This window comes from Falco biarmicus, chromosome 2, assembly GCF_023638135.1.
Source record: "Falco biarmicus isolate bFalBia1 chromosome 2, bFalBia1.pri, whole genome shotgun sequence".
Taxonomy (NCBI): Eukaryota; Metazoa; Chordata; class Aves; order Falconiformes; family Falconidae; genus Falco; species Falco biarmicus.
Window position 1 is genome coordinate 89,169,840 of NC_079289.1, and position 12,590 is coordinate 89,182,429.

Consider the following 12,590-nt stretch of genomic DNA (forward strand, 5'->3'; position numbering starts at 1 on the left):
GAGCTCCTTTAACTTCCACATCACAGCTGACACTGTGAAGAGGGCAAGTTTTAGCTTTCTGAAAGCTCGAGGAAAAATGAACAGTATAGCAACCTAGCGCCTTCCCTAAGCTCACACAGGAATGACAGAAAAGAATTAGTAAATAAGAGAGGAAGAATTGCAAATCTCTTACCTTTGGTCAGGCGTTTTTGTGTTCTATGGCTACCTGCCATAGTGTCTGGTCCTGCCATGCTTTCTCAGCAGGCTTTCTTTTCCCACTTTTCTCAGGAATGTTTGTACCAACACAGAGGACTGAAGGTATCTCCACATCAGATATCATCACAAGGATTGTCCGGGACTATGATGTGTATGCCCGGCGTAACCTCCAACGGGGATACACCGCCAAAGAACTGAATGTTAGTTTTATAAATGTAAGTATGCCTACCTGCACTTGCTTCTGAAACACTCTCTCATAGGGCCCTGAATGAAGAGTAAGGGTTAAGAAAGGATATCATCCTCCTGCTGCTTTTAAAATAGCTGGCAAGAACTTCATTTAAAAGAAACTGGTAAGCTGAGGGTAGTTTTAAATGCTCCTGTTAATTAGCAGCTTCACTTCCATCTTAGGCTTTTGTGTTTGTAACAAAGCTGCTGCTCTCCCTTCTTCACTGAGCTGTAGGCGACCTAATGACACACTAGGAAGGAGCCCACCCCACCACCACATGCTTCTCAGCCACTCACCCAAGACGCACCTTCTTTCTTTATTCCTATTGTGAGAAGGCAGCACAGAGAGCAAAAATTTTGATACCCAAACTTTCTCTACAATGCAACAGGAAAAAACCAAAACCAACTGCTGAACAGTGAGATTACCAGAGGTAGCTAAAATGGCTTTTAAAAGACGAGGAAGCATGTTAGGAAGCTGGTACATAAACGATGCCACAATAGATAGGGCAAGAGCACCATTTGAAGGGATGGCTCTAATTATTAAGCTTCCATGTACAGAACTGCACCTTATGATCCTGTGTGGAGTAAACACTTAACAGAACTGAAAGTTTACTTTCCTTCATTTTCTATTTCAAGTCTTAAGGCCTCGAGATAACCTACATAACCAAAATCTTCCTTGTGATTGGGCTGGCTCACAGCAGGTCTTCCCACCTCCTTCCCTGGAGCTGGGAAACCCCCTTGTGAAGGACTGAATTGTGTCATTACACGAGGGTTTTGTTTACTTTTCCTTATTTTGAAGTCTGGCAGATAAATCACAGATCACAGGGCATAAATATTTATTTCATTGTGCTTTTTTTTCCGGTCTTCCACACCTCTAAAAAACCCTGCTTTTAAGCGTTCCACCCAGAAGGATCACTATGGCAAATATCTATTAAATTAAGGCGTGCTGGATGCCTTGGAGGTTCTCAAATTTATCCTTTAGCAGAGCTCTGAGGTTAAGATACTGTTGCATAAGGTATGCTTTCCCCAGTCTCAGACACTGATGTATCCTGAAGTCCCTCCTGATATTTGGTTATTTAGCTTGTAGTAATTTAAACGCAGAAACACTACTTTGCACCAAAGACTGTGTGTGTTTCAAAATCAAAACACAGGATTTCACCAAGGCAGAAAAGTGCTGGTTTCCTTAAAAGAAGGGTTGGTCAACTGTGAGGTGCAAAGTAAGTTCAGTTTATTTGGATCTTGAGGATTTTGTTTGGCCTTGTGGCCTGCAAAGACTCTTCTTCTAGTGATTAACAAGGTAGAATAAAACACACCTCAGCAGTTGTGTTTTAAAGCAAGCAGTACTTGCTTTAAAAGTAAATCCAAGAGCCCATTAAATGCAGTTCACAGGAAATTAAAAGCCGATAGTCATCTGTGCTTCTATGTTACACCTTCAAGGGTGTACTGTATGTTTGCGGAACACAGAAATGTTTCAAGACAAAAGCACTTTAACCCTGAAGTACTTCAGATACTTGGCTGAACGAGAGCTCCCTAACATTATCTTCTCTGTCCCTCTTTCTGTGGGATTTAGCAACAGGCGTTTGCTCTCTTTTCTGTGAAGTTTGCTGCCCACAAGCCACTGGCCTACACACGTCTTTGTTGCAGCGAGAGGCTCCTGTATTAGCCAGGCTTGGGGGTGAAAAGAGTTTTCCTTTTGCTCTACAGAAATCAAACGAAAGAGACATTTTGGTCCAAGTTAACATCCAAGCTGGCAACACAGCAGTGAGTCCACTGCAAGTCCTAGCTCTTGCTAGGAAGCCCAGTGAGATCTGCCTTTTGCTTACTGCTAAATTTCAGCTGTTAATTTCTCACTTGTATCTTTCACAAGATTTGTATAATTTTCAAAGTGCATTCACTTTTGAAAGTATGGAAAGATTCATGTAGTGGATTAAACAGTAATCACACAAGACAGTTTTTTCAATATGTACCTTCTGCACTCCATTCCACAAATGTTAAATTTGCATTTATAAAAATAACATGTGAATAATTAACCAAGGCCATATGTATTGGAATACATTAATGCCGTTTTTTTCTTCTCAACTGTCAGTGGCTAATTATTTCCAAGTCCCTATATATTAATCTCTGTCTACACTTTTAAAACAGGAGAAGAAATATCGCTTGCAAAACCAAGTGGACAAAGTGAAAGAAAAAGTCAAGAATGTAGAGGAAAAATCAAAAGAATTTGTTTACAAAGTAGAAGAGAAGAGCCATGACCTCATCCAGAAATGGGAAGAAAAGTCCAGAGAATTTATTGGCAACTTTTTAGAGCTGTTTGGACCCGACGGAGCCTGGGTAGGTATTCTGCCATCTGAGGAAGTCTGAGTGCTTTTTGTTTCTCCTTTGTAACACAAACCAAGAGCAGAGTCGTTTGCTGCAGTCCCTGTTTTGAAAGCCAGTCCAGTAGGATAACACCAAACCTGCTTGCTGAATCCAGTAACACGCACCAGTACTGCAACAGGAGGATTTGCCACTTCTGGCTGTTGCTTGTTTGGTATGCTTTCTGTCTTTTGTTAAGGTGCAGTGCTGAATGTGATACTGCGTTCAGTAGAGCTGCGTAACAGCAACACATGAACAAACAGGCTAATACAGCCCGTTGTCCCTGTTAGCACTAAATGGGACCACATAGACATCAGGAAGGAATCATACACCGGAGGTGGTGAGGGAAACAAGGCCATTGAAAAGGTTTTCACTAGTTCTCTTCATGCTCTGTACTCAGCAGTAGTTGACAGTTTTATAACTCTAAAGACTACTGATTTGAAGTTCCAATAGACTATTTTATATGTCAAGTGGCCAGATTCATCTAACTGACTGCTGGGAGGGCTTTTGTGGAACTGAAACACTTTCAAAGCTCTCCTCAGTACGCACTGGCTCCACAGAGCCCATTTACCAAAGGTCCCCAGTGCCACAGAAAGGCAGTTGAGAGTCTGCAACAGCATCCTTCTGGGGAGAAACCTCAGGGCCTTACCTGCTCAAACCAAAGTCACGCACTGAGTGGTGAGTTAGTGACACTTCAGAGCCCCAAAAGTGTCCTGGCTCTCATCTTTCAGTTCTGATAGCTTGAGAAGCTTTTCTTGTCCTGCTTCCCTTTACTACATCAAAACCAGTAGCAAAGCTTAATTTGAATGTAGAATTTATCATTTGTTTGAACAGACTTTCTAAGACCTTCCTGTTGGGAGTTGGTCCATTTCCAACAGGCTGCTGGACAGCTGTGTTCTGGCAAAAGCCCAGGCCCCAGTCAGACCCTCCAGTACAGGCATCGTTTTGGACATGCTGCTCCAGTTGGCAAGCTCCAAATGAAGCTTTTGCTCTGTCCAAGGAAATGTGAGCAAGCATGGAGGAGAGCAGCAAACAGTGCAGGGTGAACTTAGAGGAGCAGAGTAAGAGCTAGAGAAATAATCCCACAGAACAGCAAGATGCTCTAGAGGTACATTTTCTGACTGTGACGTGCGGACAGTCATGCAGTTCCTTCCTCACTTGAAAGAAAACTCTGCAAGAGGCTTGTGCAAAGCCTCTTTAACTGCTCATAGATTACAGTTTGAAGCAAAATATCAATAGAGGCAGCAAGCTATAAAAAAAAACAGTTTAGGACTAGCATAAAGCAGATACTATTTGAGTAGTTTTAAAGATCCAAAACACATGTAATGGTCTCTCAGGTCACTCTTACCAGTTTATACCTGAACAGCTTCCCATCACAAGAGGTACCTTTTGTTGAAAGGATCTCAGCAGAGTTTTTATTTTTATTTATTTTTTTATAAATAAACCCTCAGGAAGAGTCACAGACCCCTTGTGAATTAAGAAGGCCACATCACAGCTGTGTCACAATTTGGTGCCATCAAAGCACATAGTACCTGTCTCTTACTGGTGCTCTCATCTTTTCTGTGCCATGACTTGCTGTGTTGATTACCGCCCATTTGAGAAGAGCCTCAAATTAGGCTGCGAAGGCATCAGAACAGAGGCCACATCTTTATAATCTCCTTACAGCTACATCAGTCCCATGCAAAGGCAGGTACTCTCTGAATAACACAGCTCCCAGCCATATAAGCAAACAGTTTATTTAGTAGTTTGTTCATTGACAATATAATTTTCCTTGGGGAGGAGAAGAGGGTAGCTCTTCTGATGAAAAGCCCAGGTTTACCTGCATTGACCACATCCACATGAAGCTTCCTCTGTAAGTCACTCACCGTAGAGCCTGGTGAGTGTTCCCCACATGAGGGGTGGTCCTGTGGCCAGAGGTGCTGAATAAATAAAACTAATGCTAACAGAGCACTTGAAACCCACAGGGGGTGAGATGAGTTTGGCTGTGCAGAGAGAAAGTTAAAAGCCTTGATCCCATTCCCTGGCTTTACCCACTCGACAGTGCACGCTGATAGCATTTTTTAAAAATCCTTTGCTGATAAAACATTTTACCAAATTAGATTAGAGAAAAGCTGTTCTGTAAAGGTCTTTTAAGACCTGGGGGGGTTGCCTCCTGTTTCCTGAGTTAGTGGTTGACCACAGAGTAGGAAATCTGGTGCAATCACACAGACCTTTGCTAAGAACAAGTGGAGTGAAATCTCCTCACAGTGTTTTAGGAAAAGTGTTGGTGAGAGCGAGCTGAGAGGTGGTACGGCTTTTTTAAAATCAGTTTAAGCCTTGGCAATGGAAAAGACTTTTAAAATAACGATAGCTTGCTATTAGTGTCAAAACTGTTATTAACATTAATTTGCCTTATCACTGTTTGTTAGATGTTGCTTTTAATGTTGACATTAAAAGTACAGGAATCGTTATGGGCATGCTGGATTCCTAGATCAGTAATTTGCATGCCATTAATATGCTATTATTATTTCACAAATAATTATTATAATACTCTTTATGCTAGCATCAATTTTCTAAAAGGACAGACCACGTAACCCACAAAAAAAACACCTCCATTTGTGAAAAAGGTCAAAATATCAGTTCTCAAATGTCAAGATGTCTATAATTCATTGGCAATTTTGCCCACCTGTGCAATCCCCTGTATGCATTTTTTCTGCAGGAGAGTCACAGAAGGGTCAGAAACAATGATTAATGTGGCATGAAACTTTTTGTTCTGACATGAGAAAGGACCACTGTGTAGCCCGGCACAGAGGCCCTAATGGCAGAGATGCAGCTCCCTGGAAGCAGAAAGCAGGGGAGTTCATTCCACCTCCTCTCAGACACATATGAGCAGGCAGCTGCGTGTCAGGTCAGCAGAGAGAAAGCAGAGCTCACAGGGCAAGGTTTCTGTGCCAGTCTCCCTTCAGACGAGGTGTGCCTCCCACAGTGCACAGAGGGTCAGGTTGGTTGCACTGGGAAATGGCTGCATCGCCGCAGACATCAGTGGGGGCTCGATAAGTCTTACAGGTTGCAGCTAACACCCAGGGACACTGTTTAGGCTACACTGGATGTATGCAGCCTGGACCCGAGCACAACCTTGAAAGAATCAGCAGCTCAAAAATAGCAGTCCTCTGTAACACCCAGCTGGCACTTGTTTTGTAAAGCAAAGGAGTATCAACATGTAGGCAATAAAATTCAGAAATCTGCAAAATATTTTTGCCCAGGTTTGCCGGAAAAAAAAAAAGTTATCTTCCTAAACTAGTTGAGTGTACCAGCACTTGCGTGAACCAAGGCTTTGAAATTATTTTCCCACCTCCTGTAAAAGTCCAGAGCGCACCCAGCCTTGTCTAACCCTTTGGCACTTCCAAGGAAGTCATTAACGTTTGTTCTACTTCTTCATCACCCAGCGGCCCAAGGAGTACCCCCCATTAGGGAGACCTTGCAGGTGAATTGCACCTCCTTGTCCTCCTGCAGCAGTTGTGATTTTAGCCAGCAACCTGGTGGTCACAGCATTAATGCAGGAGGCAATCTGGACTGTCTGGGTACTTACTCTGCTGAAGGTGTAAGTGCACCAGCTTGCTGAAGCAACAAACTTTACTAAAGCAGGGACTGGGAAGCAGGTGTCCTGCAACCTGGCTGAGGGCCTTCGCAGGAAGGTGGCATTCTCCTTTCCATCCCTGGTCCATGTGACCCAAGGTACAGTCAAGTACCACCCCCCACCACCACCACCCCGCCATGTGGGATGTCAGCCACACTGGGACACTTTGATCTCCCCCAGCATCAGTACCACACAACGATGAAGCACTGCAATGTCACGGAGCTTTCTGAAGTGGCTGGTGAGGTGCCTGGGGTAGGATGGAGTCAAAGTGTTTTGCTTGGCCAGGAAAAGGTATTTCAGATCAAACATTTTTTGTTGGGGGTTATCTTGAGTGAAAGGGTGAAGCAGATTAAGTCAAGCCAACAAAACCTCTGTTTCTGTGATCTAGAGGGGAATTTTGCACTCCTACCACTGAATTTCAAACAGGCTCCAGGGCTTTGCCAGCCCTGGTGACATCCTCCCAGCTCTCAGCAGCAGAAGCCCTCCCCCCATCCAAATGCCTCCTGGCACTGTTTATCAGGAGCAACCACCATCTGCTAACTATCGAGATTTTAGGAAGTCTTGACTATTTTGGACCTAGTAGTAGCACTGGGGTAGGCTACACACTGTGGCTTTTTATGCATGAGAGCATCGCTAGCGTGGCTCCAGGCAGGAACTGTTCTGTCGTGCTGCACTACAGCAACATCCAGGCTCTAAAACTAATTAATAAAGGCCAATGTGACAAAGATAGAAGTTGGGTGAGGGAGCTCACAGAGAACAGTTGAGTTTAATATTTGTGCTCAATTGTTAACCCCCGGGATTAGCAAACACCAGAAACCTCATGTGAAAACCTAGCATCTACCCCTCCGCTGGCAGCAAATACTGAGTTTCAAAAAGGGGAAGAGCAAGAACGGGCAGCCACATGCTCCTTGGCTGGGAGGAAGGTCATCACAGAGCAGAGTCGCTGCAGGGGGAAGGAGAGGAGGAACAGAAAGAAAACTCAAGCTGAGAAAGGCTGTGGACTGCAGCTGCCCAACCAGGCCAACACAGAATACATTCTGCAGAAGTGTTTTGCTTTCAGACCCGAGCAGCAACTTAACTTTGTCTGGGCTGGCTCTTCCCTTCCAGCCGAGCATCGCCTGCGATCCGACACCCAGTACTCCAGCCAAGGTTGAGACATCTTGTTCCCCATCCCCAGGAGGAGCACCAAGGCACTCGCATTTGGCATTTTCCACGGAGCCTGCAGCAGCTGCGCAGTACATGCCAGATCTGTAACCCAGCCCAGAAGCCTAATGCAAGGCCACATACGCACTAACGAGTAGCAACATTTGCCTTAGCCTAGCAGATTGCTTGACTGAAAAGGTGGTCTCTTCCACCCCACCAGCTCTGGCAGGCCTCCACTCAGCTTTACAAAGCAAAAATGACAAAGCCCAAAGCAGAACATAGAGCCTGCATGTGTTTCCCTTTTCAACAGACACCTGAATTCTGACATTCCCACGCTTACAAAGAGCATCTTTTTACTTTGCTTTTGCAGAAGCAGATGTTCCAGGAACGACGTGACCGAATGCTCCAGGCTTTTTCTCCCCGGCGGAGCCCAAACAGCAGTCCTACATGAAGCCGCTCTCCATCCCGTTCTCCATCTCCACCCTGGGTCTTCAATAAAGCCTCCCCTCCCTCTTCTCCAAAAGCTGCCTCTGCCTCCCTCAGCAGCATGAGCGAGGGAGACGAGGATGAAAAGTAAAATAAAGACACATTTTGTTTTAACTATGAGACAGAGGAACAAGTTGTGAACTCAACCACTGGATGGGGAGAAGCATGAGGAACATCAGGGATATCTCTGACAGCAGGGAATGTGCTCTGGGAGATGTCGAAAACGGACTGGAGCACAGCAAGGGAGATCTCAGGAAGAGCTTATCTCATCCCACTCCCTCAGGGTGCCTGGAGGCCCGGCCAGCAGTGCTTGCCAGACACGGGACCAGGGGCTGGCAGAAACACACACCTTTTCCATGTCTTGCTGCTTACAGCTGCTGCGGCCAGGCCAGGTGCGGAAGGGAACTCTGCACCGAGTGGGGCTGGCAAGAGGAGCCTTGTTGGCTCCCAATCTGGGACCAAGCACATGGGCAAGCAACAGCTGTGGCCTGCAGATGGAGGAGATGCTGTTGTACAAGACTCTGCTAACTTTGAGCTCTTCTGCCATATGAAGGAAGGCTGCAGCAAATGCATTGAGAAACAGGAAATACTGTATTTTTTTTTTCTTTTTGAATGAAATCTGCCCCAGAACCCAAGCCCGTGCCAGTGAAATGGAGAGCTCTCCAGCTGAGTTGGTGGAAATCCATTTAATATTTTCAAGCTACTGAATGCTGCTTGTTGACCAAGCGTCTGTACGGGGCGTATGTAAAGAGTCAGGCTGTTACTTGCTTTATCAAATTGCTCACCATGTTCCTAGTGCCTGAACCTGGTAACTTCTGGTTTGCTCCCTGGCTTTGCACTTCGGAGGCAAAAAAGTAAATGAAAAAAATAGCCCTAGCTGGAATGTGGTGTCGTAGGAAATAAGATAGTTTGAAGACACTGGTGATTTTTCTGGGGAATTCTAAAAAACACATGTGGTATCCTATGGCCTTGGGATGTGGCCTCCTAGGAAATCTGCAGCTCCCAGCTACCTATTGCCAAACAATGGGCACAACAGTGCTGCTGCCATTGCATGCTACTCAGCTGGTTAAACAGATTTCTCGAACTCTAAAACGTGTTCACAGATACCCTGTCCCTGCAGAGTCCCGAGGCCAGTCCTCTACCTTAACGTGGAGAAAAAGTTGGCCAAAACAATGGAAACCTCTTAAACAGGCGCGGATTTTCTTTCTCTGTCCGTTGACACCCATACAGCCCCAAGCAAAGCCACAGAAAAGTAGCACGAATGAAGCTTTCCCTCCCCCTCAATGCGCTAGCTGCTCTCCTTCCCATTCAGCAAAGCCAGACCCGCCTGACATGCATTCAGCTGGCACCTGGCAAGGTGGCTGCAGACTTGCAGGGTTTCTGGGCATGGGGGACCCCCAGCCCCGAAGGCTGCTGTGCCCCACAGCTCAGAAAGCCACGCACATCGCCGTGGTAGGGCTGCAAAGCAACGATGCCATTTTGTTCCCAGGCTTGCTTGCCGAAGCCTGACTCGGTGCACAGGCACATTCAAGGCTCTCCAGCCCAGCGCCAGCTTCAGTGCCAGGCCAGCGAGGTAGAGGTTGCCACCACCTTGCCTGTCCCACCAGCAGCCTGCTGGGCACAGACCTCGGGCAGCCTGGGCAGGGCGTCGCAGCAGCGAAATGGCTGCTGTGCCCCAAATGCCTGGGGTTGCAAACCCATCGGGACACGCAGGCTGCTGCGGGCAGCTCTGAGCGGCTCTGGGGGAAGAACTGAAGGGAACAAAGATGTGCGAGTGCCTGAGCACAGGGGGCGGTAGGACCTGCTGCAGCCATCCCCCTCAAGGCTACTGTCCTTACCTTGCTGAGTGACCTAGTAGGTAAACTCCTTTCACTCCTTCCCTTGCAGGTAACTTTTCCAGACAGGTAAATTACAGACCCTTGTACTAGGCACCAAATTTGCCCCATTCCTTACATTTCTTACAGTATTCATCCATCCCTCCCCCACTGCAGGGTAACCGGTTTTCTTTTGGGAGCATTTTGCCAGACACTTCTCAGACTACCACAAGACCAAGTACATAGTATCGTGTGGCACGCTTTGTCCCCTGGAGTCAAACCAGTTCCTCCTTCACAGAGCTGCAAAAAGAAGCGAGTAGGGAATAGGGTGGAAAGCGCAAAGGGAGAGCTACAGCTAGTACCAGCTGTGCGCCACATGGGATGATGCAATTAAGACCTTGTTGAGCCTTAGGCAACCTGTTACTGTAATTTCATACCTGGGATGCACTCGTTAGTTTTTCTGCTCCTTTGCAAGTCTCAAGTCTTCCTGTTACCATCACTCCACCACAGGAACTGTCTGCTCTCTACTGGTGCTGTTCCTACGACGAGCCATGTCCAAATGCAGTGGAGGTGGGCAGGTTTGTTGTTCTTGGCTTTTACCATTTGTTTGTTTTAATTTCATAGCACTTACTGTTCAGCAGCCTTTATTCAGTGGTTTGAGTGGAAGACAGCACCACGACTTGTGCATAGGAACTGGAGAAAAACTCACCAGTGACCTATTCTGAACAGAAGCTGTTTCTCAGTCACAGGTGGCTAACCAGCAACAAAGCCATATACTGTACCGGGTGTCCGTCTGCGTTTAGGATATCAATAAGCTGAAGCCTTTGCCCTGCTGGTACAGACACCAATATCCATGTGCTGTCTCCAGCAAACCAGAACCTCATTGTCTCTGGACACGTGGAGGCCAATTTTGCACTTGAGTCATGGTTGGGTTTTATTTTTCATGAGTGTTGCTTTAGTTCAGTCCTATTTATCAGCCAAGCTCCACATGAAAAATAAACAACGTACAACAGATACTGCTGCCTCTCACCTTCATTTTATAGCACCGTAGGACACAAACACAAACCCCAGCGTAAGCCCTGCGGATAGCACTCGTTATCTCCATCCTTTGCGCCCCAGGGCTTTACACCTCCACAAATGCTGCTAGAGCAGCCTCACCAACCTGCCCAAAATCCTGCTGCTTGAGTTACTACTGCTGGGCTCAGCTCAGACAGGATCACCTCTCCCCTTGCCTTCACCCACATTTTTCTGCAAGGTAAAGGTGGGGAAATGCTGCCTCAGCTGGCACAGAATTGGACACCAGCAAGTCTGAGACCTCCCTTACCCTCCGCCCCCCAGCAGTAGACTCAGGAGCCACTATTTTAAGTGGAAGAAAGAGGCAGTGCTTTTGCAGCCATCCTGGTTCCGCTTCTGAAAACCGTCCCCAGCAGCAGCGGTGCTCTGTGTGTGCCGAGGCGCTGTGCAGCTGTGCCAGATTCATGCAAAACTGCAGCAAACGTCAGCCACAGGGACAAATCCCGACACTGGCCTTTGCACTTGGTCCTTCCTCCAGCTAAGTCAGTCTGATGCCTGGATGTTCCTGCTTCTCTCTATCCCTTTTGTCTTTTCTGTAAGATAGAAGGTATTACTGCAGCTGCTGCAGAAAAGATTATTTATTGAACAGTCCTGCCTCAGGCAGAGAGAAGCTGAACCAGCAGATGGGCCCTTAGGACTTCCCAGCTAAGATATTTTTAATTATGGAATAAGCACATTTCAAAGTCATTGAGCGTGGCAGAGAAACTATTTAAAGGCACAGAGCCCACACCAAGACGCTCCCTGGTAATGTAAGTTTCATTAAGGTGGATTTGGGGCTGTTTTGGGCGGTGTCTTGCATCACTTGGGAGACACACAAGACATCCTCATGTGCTCCCAGGAGCAGCAAAGCTGGCCCAGCTGCGGTCCTGCTTTCTGCCACTGAGCTGCCCCCACAGCCCCACGGAGAGGGACCATCGTCCGACTGCGCTCTGGGAAGGGACAACGAGGGACCCTTGCTCGCACGGGACTGACCTAAAGCCAGAGACATGAGCTCTCTCAGAGCCAGGCCCTCCCAGGCAAAGGGACGCAAAGCAAGAGCTGCAGCACGCTGTGGTAGCTTCTCCTACTGCAAGCAAGCGCCGTGTTAGACGGATTTGGAACAAGCTTTAAATCCAGCAGCATGAACCGCAAAGCATCTTCAGTTTCGTAACTGGTATTTCATAGCACCACAGAAACCTGAAAACACAAGCAAAAAGCACAACCGGAGGAGGTCAGAAAGTCCCAACTCTAAATTCATACGAGCCCATACAGAACAGGTAGAATGTCTGAAAGCTGGCTGAAGCAGCAGAGTTGGTTTCCTGCAGCACAAGGCAGAGCTCTTGTGCCAGCACGTGTGAAGTATCTACAGTATTTTCTCGGTTTAAAATTCTTCAATTTTTAGGCACGAAATACACATTGTGCAAGCTCACTCACAGGGATGATTTAACTGAAAAGGCTCAAGAAAGATAACCAAACATTTAAAAACCCCAGATTATCATTTTGTGTATATTAAAAATTATTTCCGAATACCGCAGGGATGTAATTCTCAAGAAAAATATTTAGAATAGCACAAAGCAGTACTGGCAGCTGGAAGTCGGACAAATTAACAACAGGAAACAGGTATTTCAAATAAAGTTACAGGAAAACTGAAGGAATCCTGACTTCCTAAGGGAACCAGCTCAGAGCTAGGACCATTTATCGTG

The 12,590-nt window shown here is 46.5% G+C and overlaps 1 protein-coding gene across 1 annotated transcript in view; it reads left to right on the forward strand.

The window, feature by feature from the left end:
• PCYT1B (phosphate cytidylyltransferase 1B, choline) overlaps positions 1-10,850 on the forward strand; it is a 32,285-nt gene extending 21,435 nt beyond the window's left edge. The window contains exons 6-8 of the mRNA XM_056327033.1: positions 268-410; positions 2,563-2,751; positions 7,905-10,850. Of these exons, the coding sequence (XP_056183008.1) occupies positions 268-410; positions 2,563-2,751; positions 7,905-7,985 (413 nt within the window). The 3' untranslated portion in view covers positions 7,986-10,850. The remainder of the gene's footprint in view (positions 1-267; positions 411-2,562; positions 2,752-7,904) is intronic.
• Positions 10,851-12,590: the final 1,740 nt, after the last annotated feature.